Raw genomic sequence first — 23,493 nt, 5'->3', positions numbered from 1 at the left:
ACTCTACCTAACTGCCGGTGTGACAACCTCAAATCCTACACAGTATTTGTATTGTTTAACTGTTTTATGAAAGTCCATTAGATACTGTGATTGAGGGGAGGGGGTCTGTGTGCCGCCTCCGAGCGCGCTGTTAGCGCGGTTGCGCGCTCTGGTGCGTGGATGGGTGGACACAACGAGCCACACAGCATCCGCAGCTGCTCTTTAGTCGTTCGTAGACTGTGGCTTCCAGCGGTAGTGAGTCCTAGTGCGCCCAGCCACACCTCTTCGTGTGACTTAAATTCTGGCACTCCTCTTCTCTGAACTGCCAGAATCACGTCACGTAGCAGTGACCAGTGTCAAGCGTTTTCTGTGAAACATGTCGGACTGAAAACTGTCATACGTCGATTACCAACTGACCTTCATTCAAATATTACCAAAATTCTTATCTGATTGTTAAGATCCGAATGTCAGACTGTAGTGCAGTATTCAATGTATATATATATGATCTTGCATATAAGCACCAAGAACCCCCATATATACAGAGAACATATTTTGTATATAAGACATGCGAAATAATTACATATTAGAAAGTTGTGGCTGGAGTATCAAATGCATCGTTAATATACAACAACCATATTTATACAAACACTGTCAACTGTTTTACTAAATAAACTGCCGGTTATATGTTTAAAATTCGATTGTATCACGAAAGAAAAAAATATGTTAATCTTAGTGGGAGTGTCAAGTGTTAAAGTGATGTACTTAGAACTATAATTAGTGCGCGAATTCAGAATGTTGGATCACATTTTTTTTATTCAAGATCTGTGAACATTCACTTAATAATATAATTAGTTTTTTTCCTTAAGGCTGAAGTACCCTTAAAGACATCATCGAATTGAAAAAAAAAATCTATTGGCCTATATATATGTGAACTGAAGGTAACGTGTAAAATGTTACGTTGTTAATGTATCATTGCATCACGTAAAGAGAAGTTTGTGTCAATTCAAGTTTCATTTAAACCACAAACACTTACGGGAATTTTACGTAATTTAAATTTTCTGTAAATGACGAACAAATTTTACGCAGATATTTTTATGTGTATATATGAAAGGATTACACAGTAACTCAGAAAATTATACAACTTTAAAGATGTGGACTCATTTCATGAGCTCTTGTTTTTAGGAACTGTGTGTACTTATGAATAACGGACGCGATACTGAAGAAGTGAACGTTTTCAACTAACGAAGAGCGTCTCTTTCAACAGACAGAGTAATAATTGCAGCAAATGCTTTGCAACTATTTTCTTATCAGTGATCTGGGTTCTCTTTTTTATCCTGATCATGCATTCACTGCATATAATCAGAGGATCAGCTTATCTTGTTAAACGTTCTTATCAGCAAACAAACAACGGCAGGATCATGTTATGAACTTGTTTACTTACTGAGAGAAGTGGGGTGAAATTTATTATTCTAGAACCAGACATTATGATAATGGCAAGTAAATTATGGGGCACTGTATGAACAGAGAGTGAAGTGAGAAAAGTTTGTTTATTATTTGTGAAGATATATATCAGCTGAAACCAATTTTAGGAAAACGAAATAGAGAATAAATCTTGATTACAAATACGATGAGAAGACAATCTATCTCAAATATGCCATAGAAAGAAATTCAGGAACATACACTAAGAAGATTATACGACATGATATCAGCCACAATCTGTTTCTTCGTTCTGTATTTCTGAATATATTCTATAGTTAGAAAAAGAACAAATATAATTTTCATTCTCTAAAATTAATACTGACGTTTTAAAGGGTGTAAAAATAAATAATACAAATTTTTTAATCGTAATAGTTATAAATTTTTGATGGGTGAATGAGATCATTTCGCTTGTTATTTGCTCAAGAATCTGTTTACCATAAAATTACGGGCATATTTTTTTTATAACGAGGCTTATTACGTACGTGATTTCATTTAAATTCAAGTAAAAATAAACGGAAGAAATTTATTTCCGTAACTGGCCAGCGTTCCCTTCGTGGCAAGGGCAATATGTATGCCACACGGGCGATGTCGCTGCTACGAAAACCGTTGCTGTCTGCTCAACAGGTGGTCCCGCTGGAAGTGAGACCCTCTTAACGTAGCCCAGATGTGTACATAAACTGTTTCATTTAATTATACATGCCTCGGGATCAGAACTAAGCCCTGTTTCATTAAACAAATATTCATACACTAGTCAGATTCAAAGCTGTTAAAGGTGCTTTTTTTCTTTTTTTTTGGTGTCAGGAAAGGGATTTGCTATATACACTTACCGAATTACGTGAGCACAAGGTGAAGAAGAAAACAGACCGACACATTTGTCAACATGGTATCGATTTTGAATGATGGCGAATTAGGTTTTGTTTCAATTTATAAAGCCATATTCGAATAAAAGTTTTGAGAACTAGGTCAGATGATGTAATAATATTACGCCGACAGTGTTACATGTGTCTGAAGTAATATGTACAGAAAAATAATCCGTTCTATTACCAAAATACTTTGCTAACAACATTCTACGTTATTTTAACCATTACGAAGCGCTCTCTCCTGTGAAGCGTGTAAATTATTTTCTTTTATATTAGATTAACACAAATGCCAATAGTGCAAACTGCTTAAAGGAACTCATTAGATATGGAATATTCACAGTTCATGTAATCGTGTACATTACTCGGCTCAGAGCTGAGGAATAGACCAGTTTATTTTTGTGTTAGGCATATTTAGTTCTGTCCACTGTGTGATCTCTTCAAGAGGCTTCATGATTGATTGAGTTTCTGTTTACTTCACACTGTGCGAATTGAGGGGGAGGGGCGTGTCGAAGTGCGCGAAGAAATGTGATAGAACATTCAGTGCCAGTGTTGAGTGTGATTTATGGTTGGCATCGTTGATCGTTTCTGCCAGTTTTTAATTGCCTAAAAATAAATAAAAATGCAGAATTATGATCTAAGTGCGAGGCAAGTCAGCTTCATTAAACAAAACTTTGTGGAAACTCATTAAGGAACTACTTCCAGACACGATTAAAGCAGAAGTTAAATGTTTCGATTTTTTCACTCCAGAACTTTGAGTTTCTATTCCGATATGATGGCCCACTACGGAATAAATCAAATGTGTGCCAGTGAGGGTTATTAAAGGGTCTAAAATGGCTACCATTAACATAAATGAGTCACAGTACATGGGAGGACTGACCATGGCGCCTACAGCGGAGTTGAACTGTTCCTTGTACTTCAACGACAGTTTCTGTCAGACTAACAACAACGAAACCTTACAGCAATATGACATTATTCATAATCACGCTGTCCAGGCACTTTTCTGCATCCTGTACGCTACGATTTTCATCTTGGGCGTCTTCGGAAACGTGTTGGTGTGCTACGTTGTCGGGCGTAACCGAGCCATGCAGACAGTGACGAACTTCTTCATCACAAACCTGGCTCTCTCTGACATCCTGCTGTGTGCTCTAGCCGTTCCTTTCACGCCTCTATACACGTTTCTGGGGCAGTGGATATTCGGCCGTGTGCTCTGTCGCCTCGTCTCATGCGCTCAGGGTGTCAGTGTGTACATCTCCACTCTAACACTAACCTCCATAGCCATTGACCGCTTCTTCGTCATAATTTACCCTTTCCAGCAGAGGATGCAACTCATTACATGTCTCATTATCATCTTCAGTATCTGGATGTTCTCCTTGATCGTAACTCTACCATACGGAATATACATCCGCCACCGGTACCTGGACGGACGTTACTACTGCGAAGAGTCATGGCCATCGGAGAATTTCCGGCAGCTATACGGTGCCCTCACCACTTCCATGCAGTTTGTACTTCCTTTCGTAATAATCGCGTTCTGCTACATTAAGGTATCACTGAAATTAAACGACAGAGCGAGGGCAAAACCGGGTTCTAAGAACTCCAGAAAGGAAGAACTCGACAGAGAGAGGAAACGCCGAACAAACCGCATGCTTATTGCCATGGTAACCATCTTTGGTATTTCTTGGCTTCCTCTGAATGTTGTCAACCTTCTGAATGATGTATACATTCCCATTGGTTCCTGGAGGTACTATAATCTGTGTTTCTTCATGGTGCATGCCATAGCAATGAGTTCTACATGCTACAACCCTTTTCTGTATGCCTGGTTGAACGAGAATTTCAGGAAGGAATTCAAACAAGTACTTCCTTGTTTCGTGCCATCAGGCGGTCGCTCTTCTGCTTCTGGGACAATGGGAAGAGCTGGAGGGTGGCGTTCAGAAAGGACATGTAATGGTAACGAAACGATGCAGGAGACATTGCTGCCAACATCCACCGTCCACAGGGCTGGGTCGGTAAGAATTCATATGGGGACAGATGTTTCGGCGCCTGGTAAACCCAGAGATGAAAACACGTTGTCGGCACAGAACAAAGTGGCCGCGACAAGTGACGGCCGGTGCAAAGGTGACCAATTTGATGTGGAGACGGTGTTGATTCCAACTGCCACGTACTCTACGGGGGATGAGTCGGTACATCTGCATATCTCGACGACTTCAGGGCCGGCAGGAAGGAAAGCATTAAAGACGGAAATAAAGGACACCACTCCATTGGCCTGCGTTCTGAGGGAAACCCTGTAATCCTGAGCGGGTAAGTTCACTGAAGGCACCTAATTTTATTTCCTACTCTCAGTTTAACCTACTTTCCTTATTTTGAGAAAAATAGGGGAGATTACCTCCCCCTAATAATTTTGGCGTATGGGGGGTCATGAGATCGTCTTACGGTCTGTGTGTTCCCTCATCTTTGTTAGGAATCGGGCCGTCTGCATCCCACTATAAATATTTAATATCATAGGAAAGTATGGGATTAATTCTTCCCTGAACTTCTTGTTGTATGTGCTTATGAGCTATAACAGGTACATGGATGAACAATATCATATTGAATGCATATCTTTATATGATACATGAGAGCTGCTAATAACTATGTTATTTTGTAACATATTAGATAAATGTATGTAAATAGTTCATGTATATTATTGGGACATAAACATGGACGTGTTTATAACGGAGGTGGACATGTAGCTTAGATGAAGCAAGAAGTGCATACATAATTTTGTTTGGGAAACCTCTTCTAAGCCATATAAGAATATGAGGAAGATATGAATATATGTCTTAGGATATGTTACGACCATTTGACGCGGGTTATACTGACTGAGAAGAAGGGAGTTGGTTCGTATTTTGCTGCGTCTAGCCCTAGGGTCATACGGTATTACCGCAGAGTTAAGAAGTGAACATTAAAAAAAGAATAATTTATTGGAATTAAGTAAGCTGCCAGCCTCCGTTCCCGCAGTGAAACACTCCATAATCAGACAATTAAGTGTGGAGTAATCTCGGGCAATAGTACGAAAAACATTTCCTTTTTGCATAACTACAAATATTTGTACATCAGAATCAACATTTTATATTTAGGAAAAATTTGTAAGGATTGAAAAACATGTTTCTTACCCATTCAAAGCACAGTTGTAGCTGTATATGTGTACATATAGCCTACCATAACATTAAATAACTGTGCACTTTGCCAACAGTACGAATCGACGAATGTCTTATGATTCTCAGAATAAACAGAGACTACTTTCCTTCGAGGAAATGCCATGTGTTAGGCGCTTGCACGCTAACTTCTCACTGCGCAGGTCCGGGTTTCATCTCGGGATTTGTGGTGGACAAAGTGGAACTCGTGCGATTTCTTCGTTCCGTTCGGTTTCCACTACTAATTATCAACCCACCATCTCTCAATGTCTATAAATCAGAGCACCCTAAAGTGTACGATAGCCCTGACAACGCAGCCCGTTATCACAACCTCCATCACTGACTCAGCGCTTAGCTACTTACAGTGTAAAGGTAAAGTTATCCATGTAACAGGCTTTGGAGGCCCAAAGAATTGTGAGACGTCGAGGCTCCCACATTATCTAGAGACAATCGGCTCACAGATGGCGGTAAGATTGCTAGCCTTACTCGCCGGCCGCCCTTTATCCCCAGAAAGATTCCTGATATCTGTTAGAGGCTGAGTCGACCCCAGGAACATGGTGCGGCTTGAAGGATTAGGTCAATTGAAACATCCAATGACTTCATCGGGAATCGAACCTGCGACTTTCCGGCTAATAGCATAGTGCCTCAACCAACTATGCTACCGCGTGCCCCTGGTTACAGAGTAAAATTCGCATAGTGAGGGGTGGAGTCCAGCTGGGTTCACTAGGCACATCGACCACTGATTGGCCTATTGTATTTGCTCCGGATGATTATGATGATGGAGAATTTGGTGGAATGAAGACTGTCAGCAGAAACCGAAGTACTCGGAGAAAACCTGCCCAGGCGCCACTTTGTCCACCACAAATCCTATTTGACCAGACCCGGGCTCGAACCCGGGCCGCCGCGGTGAGAAGCCAGCGACTAACCGCTTGAGCTATGGCGCGGCCCCTATTACAGATTAAGGAAGAGAAGTTTTTTCCTTATACAGTAGTAATATTTTTAATATTTGTTATGGAGACAGTGTGTTTTCTGGAACGTGGGAATTTATTTTTGAAAATAATTTAATTGAGCCTAATGCTTCAAAGATTTAACTCGCTGGCAGTGCCGTTGCTATGTTCCCCTGAATAGCTAGCTATGAACGTTAACTGGCAGCTGACAGCTATCGTTTGAAAAGTGGGGGGGGGGGGATTCAAAATAGAAACGGAAATAAACATTGTGGTGATTATGGAAGTGACGAACGTGATGGGTCAGGGAGATTTGGCGCCACAACTCGATTTGCAGGCATCTGTCATGAGTCTGGATAAAGCGTTCGAGAATTTATTTACACAGTTGAGCAAAAAGTAAACAAGAAACGGAGTGTCTCTACATGCGAACTTAACCTTCCATGTATTCCAAGCAAAACATCACTCTCTCTGCAAATAAGTGAAGCGTTTCACCTTCCACAATACATGATACTCAGTCCAGATCATACACGAGAAAAGCGAAGAATCAACACGAAGAATAATATTTACTGCATCTCATTTATAAACATATTCACTAGTCACAACACTACAGCACATATTCCATTCTGAAATTCTGAACACCTGTTTATTATTCCATCCGATCGTAATAGAGATATATATATTTTCTTAACCTAAGCAAATATTTCCTAACATGATAGTGATTTTAAACAATGTAAATTAATAAATTTCTATCGATATGATTTTTTTTGGAGGAGAATGACTTCTGGTCACTAAATGAAATAATGACCCTTTAAATGTGTGCCCTAGTTGTAAGACATTGAACTCCTCCTGGCTTTGTCCTAGAAGGATATTATAGGAGGATATTATCTCCAGAAATTTTACAAACATAAATTCTGTTCCGTATTTTAAGATTAATCTAGCGCAGGCTTATGAATTTTGATATTTAATAAGTTTCATCGAATGAAATTTTTACTTCTGTTTATCTCACTCACTCACTCATGGAGTTGAACCTTACTTGAGAAACCGCCAAATGTGCAGCTACTCAAGAATTTACCAACATTTTTTGAACCCAGATGTTGACTACCGTGTTTACAAGAGCCCTCAATAGATCCCTACCCTGACCCAGATCAATCCAATCCATATCTACCCATCCTATCTCTCTAAGAACCATTTTAATATTGTCCACCCACCTACGTCTTGGTCTTCCTAGTGGATTTTCCATCTGGCTTTCCCACCAATATCCTATATGCATTCAACTTCTCCCTCATTCGTGCTACATACCTTGCCAATCTCATCCTCCTTGATTTGATCATTCTAATTATAGTTGGAGAAGAGTACATGTTATGAAGCTCCTCATTATGCAGTTTTCTCCAACCTCCTGTCACTTCATCTCTCCTCGGTCCAAATATTCTCAACACCCTGTTCTCAAACACCCTCAGTCTATTTTCCTCTCTTAATGTCAGAGACCAAGTCTCACACCCATACAGAACTACAAGTAAAATTATATTTTTGTATATTCTGATTTTTATATTTTTAGACAGAAGACGAGAAGACAGAAAGTTCTGGACTGAAAAGTTCCATTCCCTCCTAATTTCCTCCTGAATTTGATTTGTTATCGTCTTTCCCAGATATCTGAACTGTGACACATTTTCAAAACATCTGTTAGCTATCTTTCCACTTAGCTGTATGTCTTAATTCAGAAAGCTTGGGCAATTATTTCTAGCCGCAGAACTAGAGTCTCCTATTTGACTAAACTAACTAAACAACGAACTAACTTCACAGAGTAGAGTCCTTCTCGAGTAACTAGAAGTGACCCGAGTGGTCAAGAAATGACTCGTATTAATGGAATTTAAAGTTTCAATACCGTGTTCACAACAACCACTGCTCCATATTCTGTGCCGGATGAATCCAGTCTACACCCTCATATCCCAGTTTTTTAAGATCTATTTTAATATTATCACATGTATGAGTGACTATACACGGAGTATAGACTGGTAACTGGATTTATTGAACACTTACAAATCGTAACTATAGCCCCATCGCTAATTCATACATTCAGTTCATTACAGCAAGTATGAAATCTTCTCAGTCTGTTATGTCTTCAAAAATAATTGCTTGGTAACAACTTCCAATGCCGTAGATCTCTCAACTTCCGAGTTCACATCCTTACTGGCTCGAGACTGTCTCATAACTAAATTCTAGACTTGTCCTTTTATAACACCTCGTCACGGATCGCACAGAAAACACCTCCCAACAACTCTTATATTGTTGCGTAACGCTGCTGCTGCTCGGACATCGTAGAGAACACCGCTTCCCAGTTAATCAATTGGTATTTTTTAGAAATCTGTTTCTTAGCAACGGGGTTACATGCTACAATATTATCCTCCAACCCAAGCCCACATCTCTCAAATATTTTCTTTCTTTTCGGTTTTTCGATAATAATTCTCCCTGAATTATTCTCATCTCTCTCCTGTGCAATGTTCTCCTACGCGTTATCACTTCTCCCGTCGCATGTACCAATACTCTCCTAAGTATCCTAGCACCATCTAACGCCCTCAGACTGACTATGGATTGTGATCGTCTGGGTTACGACTGTGTAGGCTGGTATGTGGTACAGAAGCGAATGTGGACGCACTATATTCTACCTATAACGCATTGATATCCACCTACACCTCTACACGATATCATAGCACAGTGGGCCGAAGTATGCACTTAAACCAAGGTGAAAACCTAAGACTTCGCCCTCAAATTACATTTCACCATCAGGGCCAGAAACCAAATTTCGCTTGCGCAGAAAAGAAAAAAAAATTATAATTTTGTTTCCACATAGGATTTGGGGAGATTACTGATAACTGAAGTGAAGTGTAGTAAATATTGCCCGAAATTAAACTGTTGTAAAATTTATTTTAGCCTGCGGGATTAACACAGCCATGCAACATTACTCACGAGAATAAACACATTCATTAACTGACAGTTACAATACGAGAGAGTGGAAGTGCTTTAATGCCTTTAAAAGCTAACATCGCTCGTGATATGTGGGAGAAACGTATCAAAGGTTAGTTATAGCTACAGAAGCAATATAAACTATCTTACTCGGCATTACGAGGTGTTCTTTGAAAGGTTGGTAAGTAAGCCGATCGAGAAACTCTTGCATACAAGGAACGTGAAGTCCTTCATTATGCTCCTGAAAATCTAATCTGAATCCGCCCCATTCAGGCTAAACTCCAAACAATTATACTTCCAGATGCATTGCCCTCCACGCATGAACAAGTCTCCCAGTAGTTGTTATGAATAGTTCTCTCTTCGGGGATACACCACCATGTAGTCCGTTGAAAGTTAACAGACGTTTCGGAGGAATATGTTTCTTCTAGCTTCAGTGACAAAGAATATGCAGAGCGGAGAACAGCAACTAGCCACGTTTGCTACCTGCTTCATACTGGTTTCTTACGTGGTTTTTTGAACCCTGACAATGGAGGCGACATGTTTCTCCGAAACATCGGTTGAATTTCAACAGACTACACGTCATTATAGCATAACGATAAAACTCATCAGGTCTCCCAACTTCTTTGCAGATCCATTAAACAAAATTCGGATTTCTTCATACACGTAACAGTTTCATTTTTATTAATTTAATCAGCGGATATATACTGGGCAAGTTTAAAGCTTCCCGTTATGCAAGTTAGCCCACTCTCTTATTCCTCTCTTCAGTACAGCGACTAGGATCGGAATGAGGAACACAGGAATCGCCGTTCGATTCCCGGAAGGGTAAAATATTCTGTTTTCCTAATCACTTCCAGACAAGTTCTGCTGCCCACTCACCCTCCCAGTGGGTCTGTGGTACGATTGGTGTTCCAGAAAGCGATATGCACTTACAATAATTGAATATAACGAGTTAGTTAGGCAAAATCTCTATAAACGTAATTGAAAATTAGTGTGTACTCCATTTAAGAGTACACATCTTTCCACTTTTGTTAACTCCGTCAGGAAATCACATGTGTTGGATATGGGAATTATTCCACGTACATCCTTGGGTTTATAGGTATTGGCACGTACATGAGTGACTACAGACGGGGTTTGGATTACTGACTGGATCCGCAGATCATTTCGTAACTATAATTAACTCAGTACCATCGCTATTCTATACAATTTACAAATCACTAGAGCACACGCTAAGATTTATCAGTCTCACTAACAGTTTTCTAGTAACGGATCCCAACAATATCCTCTTTACGTCCTTACTGGCTGGCGAATGTCCCACAACTGGCTCATTGCTCCACCTGACTAACTCCCAGGCTGACGGCCGTATCACACGAACCTTCTACTCTTCTCTTCACTGACTGACTGACTGACTGACTGACTGACTGCAGCTCCAAATCCAAACTTATCCCGCTTATGACATATTGCAACAGATCTCGTAGAAAACACCGTTCTTCATTGGTGTAGTTCAATAGATTCCATTGGAACATGTTTGTTTGTGAATCCGTTACTCAATAACGGCTCCTGTATATTTGCTTATCTCGAGGTCGTTGCCCAGCAACGGGTCTACATGCTACAATACAAAGCAAATGCTGAAGTAATGGCAATGAGACTCGCCATGCGCTAAACTATATCGCAGATTTATTTCACTGAAAAAAGGGAATAGGAGAAAAATCAAGACTACGGTCTTTTGTGATGTGATGGCATTTAGTTTGACGGATACTAACATTTCGGAGGAATTTACTGCCTCCATTTTCAGGGATTAATGTGGGAAGCCGGCATTTACAAGTGTATACAACATATCAGGTTAAATTATTGCGTAGTATGATTTAATCTCTAAGTTCTTTTTTAAATAACAGAAGGAAAGACGAGATTCTCGACTGAAATGTAGCCAAATTCACGTAGGGTAAAAAAAGCGTATTTAAGGTTATGGGCGCCTTGCCAAGCTGCAGTCAGCGTTACATTTCCCTAGCAACATTAAACATCACAGTCATGAACGGTGATTCGCATCCAAAAAATTTTGGTCATAAAAAAAAAATCCATATAAACATGCATTCCTGCCTGGATTACTAGGTATCTGGACTAAAGAACATTCGGAAACTGGATCTGTTCCGTCCTCAGGTGAGGAAGTGGGTTGCTGTTGGGTCCGTTAGAGAAACCTAACCTAAATTACTGTGGGCTTTACAAAACCGGATGACAGACGAAGTCCAGAAACCAAATATTCGTGATTGTTATACAACATCGTCAGTTCCTTTAGGATCTATAAGGATCCCTAGAATTCCTAGGCAGTAAACGTGAGTTATTGCAGGAAACGACAATTATTAAATATGATCTTAATACTGTAACATACGAAGGACAAAGTTCATACTAATATGGGTATATCCAGTGTCGAAGTTAGGGAGAGTGGAGCTACTCTTCCACTCTGCCATACGTGTTCATGAAGTGGTGATTAATTAATTAAACATAGACACAATTTTACTTCTGCTTTTCTTACTTAATCCGTTCCTCTTATACCTTGCGGTGGCGAGGTTGTTCTTTTTTTTTTTGATAATTTTACAGACGGTAGGACTCCTTGGGCGGGTGATCAGCTCGTAGCAAGGCCTCTACCTAAATACAGGACAACACATACACACAAGACATCCATGTCTTGTGTGGGATTCGAACCCACGATCCCGGCTTCCGAGCGAGAGAAGACAGTACATGCCTTAGACCGCTCGGCTACCGTGACCGGCAGTGTATAAGAATAATATATAAGAATTCAGTTCGTACCTCACAGGAAACAGATCCGAACCCACGATCCCGGTTTCAGAGCGAGCGAAGACAGTGCATGCCTTAGTCCGCTCGGCTAGTGCTCGGCACTTTTGCTTTTTCTCTCATGTAATCTTCCAATGTTAGAATTTCTCATGCTACTTATATTCGCAAAAGATCAAATTCACAACTATGCAAAGACATTTTAGCGTTGACGTCTATGGCAGCCAGTTTCCCTTTTTTGTGAGGACGGCTGTAGGTTTTACAACGTAAATGAACTTCTTAGCAGAGACGTACACACCGCAGAGGGAAATATGCGTGTCTATGTATCTGACGTCATACTGAATTCGAAGACGCGCTTTCTTATATGAAATATTTGGTCACTTTCGAACGAAATCAAAATTTAAGTGAATCAGAGGCCTATATTTTTAAATTATCTTAACTTCTCCCTTATATACATTGGATATTGAGGCACTGTGCTACAAGTCGGGAGGTCGAGGGTTCAATTCCCGATGAGGTCAATGGATTTTTCAATTGATCTAATCCTTCCAGCTGCACTATTGCTCTGAGGTCCACTCAGCAGCTAATAGAAATGAGTACCAGGAATTTTCCTGGAAGTAAAGGGCTACTGGCGCTTCACCGCCAACTGTGAGCCGATTGTCTAGAAAATGTGGGAGCCTCGACGTCTCACAACACCATGGGCCTCCACGCCCTGTTACGGGGATAACGTTACATTTTTAATTGACAGTTAATGTATATGAAAAATATGAAAAGAAATTTTACTAATCTGGAAAATACAATTACCAGAAAATAGCATTGGCCTTCGTATAACCGAAATATAAATTTCACAGTCGATATATGAAATGAAAAAGTAATATGCAATAAAATTTTAAATTAAAAACACAATTGGACGAGAAATCAAATCATTGGTTTTATTCTGTTGGGTTTTCTCGTTTGGTTCCGAGGAACAACTGACCAATAGTTTACGTTGAAAATCGTTAAACGTCGCATTAATTGCTTGGCCGCTTTAACGTCGCATTTCAGTTTAGATAAAAAAGGTGACCGCGGCAGATGCTGTCGGCTCATATTAACACGAATCTTGCGGAAGGAAGTAATGTTCACAGCGAAGCGATGTATCATAGCACGAGACAGCATCTCTCAAATAAACTTACAGAGCTGATGGGATGGATTATTATGAACACTGAAACCAAAACAAACACACTATATAACATTTATGTTACATTAATGCCTATGTACGAATATTCAACACAGTCGGTATAGCGACAGGCTACGGGCTGGACCACCCGGGTTCGAATTCCGGCAGAGGCAAGAGATTTTGCTCTATTCCACAGCGTTCAGACTGGCACTGGGGTCCATACAGTCTCTTATATAATGGCTACCTGGGACTCTTACTCCGGGGCTGCAGGAGCGTGAAGCTATCCGCTGAATTTCATATCTTGCCGAGGTCAAAAATATGTGGAGCTATGCATTTACTCCCCCATTCGCCTTCATGGCGTGACAACTTTACATTTATGTACGAGTATTATGTGGCATATACTAAGGCATGAACTGTTTTCCCCCGCTAGAATTCTGGAATCGTGGGTTCGAATCCTACTCAAGACATGGATGTTTGTATTGTATGCGTTTATTCTGTGTGTAGGTAGAGGCCTTGCGACGGTGTTCCCCGTCCAAGGAGTCCTACCGGCTGTGTACATAATCAAGGTATTGAATAACCTGCCAAGGCCCAACAAAGGGCTATAGAGCCATAATAATATATCTAATTAACACTAGTACGTACGTATGTATACACGTATGAGTATTAATATATCTAATTAATACTCGTACGTATATACATACACGTACATAGTGTCCAGAAGACATGTCTGAGAGTATTAAAATGTTAAATTCTCGTACCCAAGATAGAACAGAATGAAGTAAGAAAAAATGAAAAAATAACATAGAATTTTCATTAGAGAAGTCTCCACAATTTCACTGATTATAATGTGATTTCAAGATGCGGAAACAACGTTCTGTCTCGACCAAAATATATTTGAACATTTGGAGTTATTGTTTAAAAAGCAATTGTTAACGTTACGTCTTAGCTTAAATTTCTGTATCTTGTCATGTAGTGCCAGTGGTATCGGACCTGTCGACACAAAAACGAAACAGGTTGGTTGCCATTTTAATAAAATCAATTGAAATCCATACGATATATCGATCAAATGTTTCTCTTGTTGCACTAAAAGTTTCGGTCCATGGACCATCATCGTTAAACAGCTTCAAAATTAGACGCCATCCTCTTCCTATTTTAAACATTTTAATCTTCTAACAATTTAAATACCAACTACGATTAATTTTTAAATTTTTATACTTTTTCATGTTACGTAAGATATTTATCAAAATATTTCGAAAAAATATTCAATTTGACCTTGAAATTCAATGATTATATACGTTATTTACTTATTTGTCTGCATAATGGACCGAAATATGTAGTGTAACAAGAAAAATACACAGAAATCATTGATATATCGTATATAATTTAATCGATTTTACTAAAATTAAAACCAACCCATTTCGTTGTTTTGTCGGTAGCCTCAGTACCACTGATTATATCTTAGTGTTTAAATGCGTCTTAGATATCCGGCGGCTCGATGAGCTCCCAAAAAAAACAAGGGCATTAAATCTGAGCCTCTAGGAGGCTATAACATGGCGATATAACTGCGAACAGAACAACCTAGAAACTTTTCAATTAGAGCGTTTCGTACAAAGTTGCTAACACTGGGCCGTGCACCGTCTTGTTGGAAAACTTAATTTCCTGTCCTTATTTATTCTTCTTCATCTTCCATTTGTGTCAAAACGAAGTTTCTCAGCACATTAAGTAAATGGATCCCATTACAGTAGCCTCAGAATAAAATAAATGACGTTGCGAAGGAAACAGAACGTCCTCTCGATATCTCTCGCAAAGATACTGCAAGATACGGAAATCTGCTATAGTGAATTCTACTTTCTTTTGTTTCATTCAGTTGCGCATGCCCAGTGGACTACATGTTGAAATCCAACGAAGAAATTGAACAATTCCTATATCTACGAGGAGCTCCGATTTCCAGAGATATTCCTTGTACGGATACTATACCACATACTATACAGTATGGACACCGAAATCACAATGTCACTGAATACGGACTCCATGAAGTGTTACGTTTTGGAAATTCAGCTTGATAGTAGAAGCGGAGGCATATTTCTTTTTACGACAAAAGTCGACACAGTAATTATGACTGAAACATATTTCTATTGTCGTTTATTGCTGTCAACTTCTTTTATATCTTGCCTAACAGAAATTAGCTTTATTTTCGGCTTCCATGGAAGTGATAGAACGACATTCGATTCGACAAATACTGACGTCCTTAGAATAAATTTAAATTGGGGTTTGAATTTGTAATTGATTGTAGTGAATTCTTACTGATCACAACTACAATTAACTAAAATCTTATTGCTAATTCACCACTCACTAAGCCTTTTCAGTATGCTGTGTCTTTATTGGTCGTTGTCTAGTAAGAGTTTCCAATTGCGGACATCCCCATTACTCTGTGTCCCCGAACTATCCCTGGCCTCACCTACCGGCTTCTAACAGCAACGGTTCACAAGAAGCGAATTGCAGCAACGGTTCACAAGAAGTGAACTGCAGCAGTCCTCTCACTAACTGACTCACTCACCGACCAACTCGTTCCAGTTCACTGATTTCAATTCATCTAACTTCAATGTCCACCTGTTTGAAACATCTTGGCACGGACCAAACAGAAAATACCGTCCCAACAGATTTTATATTGTTGTGTCCCGCAGCTCTCGCACGGACAACGTAGAAAACACCGTTTCCAAGTTAGTCCATGTGTGGAATGTGTTGCCTAACAATGGGCGTTGTTTTCAGAGTCATTACTAAGCAACAGGTCTACATGCTACAATACTTTGTGGCACTGTAAATTTTCAACTTTCCTTACCCTTATTTCAGCAAGAAACCACAAAAGACGTGGGGAGAGGAGGTACAGCTTCATCATTTTTGATCTCGGCACTGGAAGGAGTGGTCAGTATCACGCTCCAGCAGCTTCACCTTCGGGGAAGCAGCCCCCGGGACTCATTGGCTAGGAGTCTCGGCTAGATCCAGTGCCGGTCTGGAATATACAAAGAAAAAAAGAATTGATCATGCCGGGAAGAGAACCCTGGTCGTCCAGGTCGTAGCCATAATGACTGGGTTATCGCGGCTCCTATAAATAGGCAAGACATTACAGACTGTTCGGAAGCACGCGTTAGAGGCACAATGCTAAAGCCGGAAGGTCGCATGTTCGATTCTAGATGAGGTCTTTGAATTTTTCAATTTACCTAATCTTTTAAGAAACACTATGACCCTGGGGTCGACTTAGTCTCTAACAGAAATGAGTACCAGGAATCTTCCTGGAGGTAAAGGATGACCGGCACGTAAGGATGACAACCTCACCGCCATCTGTGAGCCAATTGTCTAGAAAAAATGTGGGAGCCTCGACGTCTCACAACCCTATGGCCCTCCACGGCCTGTTACAGGGATAGCTTTACTTTTAGAGAGGGTTCCCAAAGAACCTTGTATTTTCTCGCTTGAATAACACAGATAATATTTTTTTCCTTTGGCGCAACGGCCCCAATTTGTGCCTTGGCCTACCTCCATGAAACTCTCCGTTTCACTTCGGTTTACTAGATCTTAAGACATGTGATGTGACTCCTTTGTTGAGTGATCAGCTCGTAGCAAGGTGTCTACCTGTACAAAGACGCAGAAGAACGCACACACACCAAACATCCATGCTCTAAGTGAGATTCGAACCCACGATCCCGGCTTCGGAGCGAGCGAAGACAGTATATGCCCTAGACGGCTCGGCTACTGTGACCGGCAGTGTATAAGAATAATATATAAGAATTCAGTCAGTACCTCACAGGAAACAGATCCGAACCCACGATCCCGGCTTCCGAGCGAGCGAAGACAGTGCGTGCCTTAGACCGCTCGGCTACCGTGACCGGCAGTGTATAAGAATAATATATAAGAATTCAGTTCGTACCTCACAGGAAACAGATCCGAACCCACGGGCCCGGCTTCCGAGCAAGCGAAGACAGTGCATGTCTTAGACCACTCGGCTACCGTGACCGACTATATATAGCAATAATATACGTAGGTCGGATAAACGTAGTGGCAACACCTCTATAATTCTGAAATGACTTTATTACCTGAGGTGAACACACTTACATTCCTTCAATATAATCGCCCCCCATGTGTTCCACTTTCTGCCAAATTTGTGGAAGGTGTCGTACACCATCAGTGCGTCCACTCCTGTTGATGTCCAGCAGTGACCGCCCTACAGCACGAATAAGCTCCTCTCTTGTGTTGTAACGTGTCCCTCGCAGTGGTTCTTTCATTTTGGCAAAGAGATCATAATCGCACGGACTCATATCGGGTGAGTATGGCGAATGTTGCAATATCTTCCATTGCCACCGGCGAAGGAGATCCTTGACAGCGTCAGCAGTATGAGCCCTTGCATTGTCATGAAGGATGATGGGGTTCGTTGTTAAGAAGTGGCGTCGCTTTCTACTGAGTGCTGGACGAAGATGATTACGCAGGAAATTGCAGAATAGGCAGCGTTTACTGTCTGTCGTTGAGGTACAGTCTGGTGCAGTATCACTCCATTAGTGTCATATGCCACAATGAACATCGCCTTCACATTACTCTGTGTAGGGCGCACTTTCTTTGGACGAGGAGAGCCAGGATGCTTCCATTCATTTGATTGTCGCTTCAAGTGCGGTTCGTAAGAGCGAACCCAAGTTTCGTCCAGAGTGACGATCCTTCCAAAGAAATCGTCACCTTCCTTCTGGTACCGGTCCGACAAGTCCTATGCACTTGCATAACGTTGCCATTGTTGCACCTCTGACATTGTATGGGGTACCCAACGCGCTGCAATTTTGCGGTATCCAAGAATATCGTGCAGAATGTGGAGCACGCTTTTGTGATATACGCCTACCTCAGCAGCTAACTCCCGCGCAGCCCATCGATGATCGACATCTAACAAAGAAGCAAGAAGCTGAATTGTGTGGTTGTCAACATGGGGTCGTCCTGAATGGCATCCCTCCCTTCATGGAACAATTTCACCCACCGTGCCACTGTGCGATATGGCAAAGCAACATCACCACATGCTTCTCGCAGTCCCTGATAACAGTTTTGTGCACTACGACCTCGTGCAACTTCAATTTTTATCCAGGAGAGTTGTTCTTGTTTCGTAAACATGTTGTTAGGGTTCTTGAACTGGACTCCTGCACTTCAAAGCGACGCACAATGCAACTCAATGAAACACAACCAGAGCCACTCACTGCTCTACTTCAACTGAGCTTCTGTTATAAGCTACAGACGGCGCTAGTGCCACGTGACGCACATCTTTCATGTTACAACAGTGTTGCCACTACTTTTTATCCAACACTTGCATAAGAATTCAGTTCGTACCTCACAGGAAACAGATCCGAACCCACGGTCCCGGCTTCCGAGCGAGCGAAGACAGTACATTCCTTAGACCGCGCAGCTACCATGACCGGCACACAGATAAATTATATTACGATAAATTATTCTGTACAGGATTTGATAGTAAAGTACGATAGATGATTCATACTTATTTTGAGAACGGAGGGAATGTAGGCGCTGCCGTCTGTTAGGGAGACGGGTGTGCATTAGTGTAACCCACATTTCCTACGAAAGTGAATCCAGTTCCTATGTTTAATTTTATTGCTTGCATTACGAACCTTATAGCGGTGATTACGGAACATGAGGGGGAGGGACGACATGAGCCAGATACGTGCTATTCACGTCCAGCCCCGAGCCAGTGGGCGAACAGCAGTTGGGAGCAGAGAAACGTAATTTCTAAAACAATTTTTGACTTTTACAACTGTTTGTTCTGCTGCACAACCAGCCAGAGATTACAGATTTCTGCCGTGTAGTGTTGCTAAACTCCGTGACTAGTTACGAGATAGATGAGCGGGTTTCGATTCCAGTCACAGACAGAGACCTCTCTGTTATCTACCAATTCTTAGTATCCTCTATCATACAGAAACAAACTAAGTCCAGGATAAAGTCGTAATGATCATGCGTGAGATTATATTAACACACTGCGCCGTTAGAGCACAGCTTGTAGCTTGCATTAATTGTCCCCGTAAATGGATACACTAACAATGGGTTCTCTGTCATCAACAGTCGTCAACATGAAAAATGTTTGTTTAAAGGCACTTTTCGGAACCTGTATTCTGTATATTTTCAATACTGGAAGTTACTGTTGGATTGCAGGTATGTGGAGTGGCGTACTTTGTTGTTGAAATAATTGGAAGTGATCGTGAAGTCAAAACTGCATAATGAGGAGCTTCATAACTTGAACTCTTCGTCAAGTATACAGGTAACTAGATTGATCAAATCAAGAAGGATGAGATTGGCAGGGAATGCAGTACGAATGTGACAAAGAGGAATGCATGTAGGATATTGGTGGGAAAACCGGAATAAAAAGTCCATTAGGAAGACCAAGACTTAGGTGAGTTGATAATATTAAAATGGATCTCCGTGATATAGGTTGAGGTCGTTTGGATTGGATTGATATGACTTAGAATAGGGATCAGTGAAGGCCTCTTTTGAACACGATAATGAAACTTTTCATAAAATGGTGGAAAGTTGTTAAGTAGCTGCACAATTGGCAGTTTCTCAAGAAGGGCTCAGCTTCATGAATCTAGTTTAGATGGTGAAGTCAGGATTCTTGTTTTGAAGCCATGCCTATGCTTGAAAACAGCAGTGGGAAAATACTCAATGTTAGGATGAGCAGACAAGCAGTTGAATTCGGCGTCAACATTCTTCAAAATTATGTTTATATCAAGTTTAATATAAATGTTGCCTGCAGACAGTAAGAAACTGCATTTATTTACGGCTATTGGTGAAGAGTGTTAGTTTTCTTTACGGCTTTGGAGTGAAGATAAAAACCCAGAGAACTACAATCCACTTAGAGAAAGGAAACAAACACGTTTATTCACACTAGTATTTATTTTTGGGACCTTATCGTCCTGGTTTCACGTAAAACAACGTTTCGGAGACTGCACTCTGCCTCAGTCCTCAGGCAAAAGGACTATTTATTTGGGTCTAATCGATAGGGCTAATCCCTATCTCCGGAAAACAGACCGGGTGGGGGGGAGAAACGTCTGCGGGAGTTACGGCAAAAATTTAAAACTCCACATGAATAAAGAAGAAATTTACTGTGTTGTCACGTGTATGTGTGACTACAGACGGGGTTTGTATTGGTGAATAAATTTCTTGACCACTTACAGGTCGTAAGTACAAATAACCATAACACAGTCGCTGTTTCCACAATTTCCAGTTCACTAGAGCACACAGTTTAGTGTTCTCAGTCTGTTACTAGACGTTTCCTGGTAACGGCTCCAACAATGATTATTCCTCTGCCTCCGGCTCAAGTCCTCTCTTCATAGACTCCCGTACAGAACTGAAAAAACTCAAAGTCGAAGTCAAAGTTACATTGCGACTGACGGTTGGTTAATCAGTCGTGGTGTCGAGACCAATCTGGGGCTTATGACAAGATATTTATTACTGTCTGAAAGTTACGGTCTTGTTCCTTTGTGGGGCGTCCTCTCTGACGAGAAGACGGATCTGTCTTTTGTATATGCTGCTGGCCCTTGCCAGCGCAGTCTTTCTCGGGTCCAACTCCCTTGGGACTCGTGACCATATTTTACTGTCTCAGATCTGAGACTTTCCTTTTCGTCGCCTCCTACGACTCACAGGGTCACGGTGGATGTATTCGACACCGCTTCCACACGGGTTACTGACTAAACTGATTTCGAACCTTTCTTATAACCTATCGGCACGGACCACGTAGAAAACAGCTCTTTCTTTGTTGTAGTCCAACCGTTGCGTTATTAAGAATCTACTGTCTAGCAACGGTAACGTGCTTGACGAGTCGTTGCCCACAAATGACCCTCTTATATCTGCCCATCTCAAGGTTGTTGCATAGGAAGGACTGTGAATGCTACAACATATTTACTCAATTGAAATTCAACAAACTTACCACTCTTGTTAATTCTAATACCAGTCTCGGCTACAAGCTTCCCTGCAGATATCTAAATCACTTGAGGACACATCTAAGCAGTGTAAATGGAGAGTTGCGAAGTCTCAGTGAGTCTCATACAGCTGTGTGTGCTACAGCAGACATTAATCAGTATAACAGCTGTCACTCTGCTTAATGTAGAGACACTGAAACCATCGAATACTGTTATGTGACAAGAAATGATATAGGTAAGAAGAGGGTGTAGATGTCTTCTCATAAAAACCTCCAGATTGTCAGAAAGACGTGGGTGAATAAACAGCATGTGTAAAACGTTAGAAAAAGTAGAACTAACCCAGTAACAGGCCGTGAAGGCCCATGGGGTTGTGAGACGTCAAGGCTCCCACATTTTCTAGACAATCGTCTCACACATGGCGGTGAGCTTGTCAGCTTTACGCGCCGGCCGTCCTTTACTCCCCAGGAAGGTTCCTGGTACTCATTTTTGTTAGAGGCTGAGTCGACAACAGGCCCATAGTGCGGCTGGAAGGATTATGTCAATTTAAAAATCCAGTTACTTTATCGGGAATCGAACCCACGATCTTCCGGCTTGTAACATAGTGCCTCAACCAACTACGCTACCGCATGCCCTAACCAAAATATATCAGAATGGAAATCACTCGTTGGAGACTCCAGAATTCGTTCTTACGCTTTTTGTTATTAGGAGTGTGCTGTACTGGAAATAGCTTAATTAAAAATGAATACTCTGGAGCTACGCAGATAGATGAGGTCAGTCTGTTTCTGTTCCCATTTCCAGGCTTTCATCGAGGGATCAGGTCATAAAAACATTTAATATGCTCTTGTAAACGTAGAAATGATTACACATCTTTCTCCAGAAGGTAAATTAATTACCGTATAAATCAATGATTAAGCATACATATCTATAAAACGTAAACAAATTGTTTTCTGTAAAACTGTGCTTTGTTCTCTATATTAATCAGATAAGTGAATAGATTTCACATTTGTTCATTTCCATAGAGACATATCAAATCTCGTTATCAACCAGTCTTCGTGTACACAGGGCAGAACACCCAACCAACATAAAAATAGAAATAGAAAATTGACAAGACATTGTAGCGTGTAGAGCCGTTACTATGCGACGACTGCGAGATTGGCGGATATCCAGGACCGATTCTAGGCAACGGCTCGGTAAACAGCAGCAAATAACTGACGCGCACTAATAGAAGTACTGTTGGAAGCCGGGTGTTCCTACGTAGTCCGTGCCGAGATGTTATAACCAAGGGACAAGGTTAGAGCTTAGTCAGTTCTGTATGGGAGTCTGTGAAGAGAGGACTTGAGCCCGAAGGTACAGTAATAGTCATTGTTGGAGCCGTTACCAGGAAACATCTAGTAACAGACTGAGAACATTAAACTATGTGCTCTAGTGAATGTAAAGTGTGGAAATAACAATAGTGTTATAGTTATTAGTAGTTAAGACCTCTAATTGTTCAATAAATCTATTCACCAATCCAAACACCTTCTATAGTCGTACATATACCACGTGACACTATGAAAGTCGTTATAATAATTCCGGCTACGTTTCAGATTCTAAATTTTCTTTAAATCTTCTCTACTTTTTCACTCTGCAAATTTACTGTATCCTTACGTAAGATATACACCTACGTAAGTAAGCTCTAATGCCTTCAGTCTTCATGTTATCACGCTGTCCGGACTGGATTCATATGAGAACACTATCCTACTTTCGTCTTTCATAAGGTCTGAAATACACTTCACTATCATTAAATTGGATAGTGAAAACCCTCTATGAAATATAATTCACTTTTACCCTCTTTACTTACTAAAATTCAGTTCTAAAAGTTCTCAAATACTGGTTGTTTATTTTTATGTTTCAAACATAACTTTCTGTATCGGGTGATTACAAAGCCCCTTGGCAATAAAAATAGAGTATATCTGTTCTCCTCGCGTTACTTGATCTGGAAACCCCTCATTAACTTCCACGCTTAAGACTGAATGTCGTAAAATCAGTCCCTGATGGCTGCTTTTAGATCCCTTAGCATTTGTCAAAAGAAACTGACAAATGTTCTCTTTCGCCATGTCCGGAAGTAAATTACAGCATGTTATAGGGCTCGTCATGCCATGACGTATCACATCCTCTTCCTATAAGCGATTTTACGATGTTATCGAACTTTCTTGCACAATCTATATATATATATAT

At 40.8% G+C, this 23,493-nt stretch overlaps 1 protein-coding gene across 1 annotated transcript in view; it reads left to right on the top strand.

Annotated features, from left to right (window-relative positions):
* Positions 1–224: 224 nt before the first annotated feature.
* Positions 225–23,493, top strand: part of LOC111869290 (prolactin-releasing peptide receptor) — a 186,629-nt gene continuing 163,360 nt past the window's right edge. Inside the window, exon 1 of the mRNA XM_023860687.2 lies at positions 225–4,613. Coding sequence (XP_023716455.1) covers positions 3,149–4,603 — 1,455 coding nt within the window. The 5' untranslated portion in view covers positions 225–3,148 and the 3' untranslated portion in view covers positions 4,604–4,613. The remainder of the gene's footprint in view (positions 4,614–23,493) is intronic.

This window comes from Cryptotermes secundus, unplaced genomic scaffold (genome assembly GCF_002891405.2).
Source record: "Cryptotermes secundus unplaced genomic scaffold, Csec_1.0 scaffold124, whole genome shotgun sequence".
NCBI lineage: Eukaryota > Metazoa > Arthropoda > Insecta > Blattodea > Kalotermitidae > Cryptotermes > Cryptotermes secundus.
The sequence above is the reverse complement of the archived record's forward strand: the minus strand, read 5'-3'. Positions and strand labels throughout refer to the sequence as shown.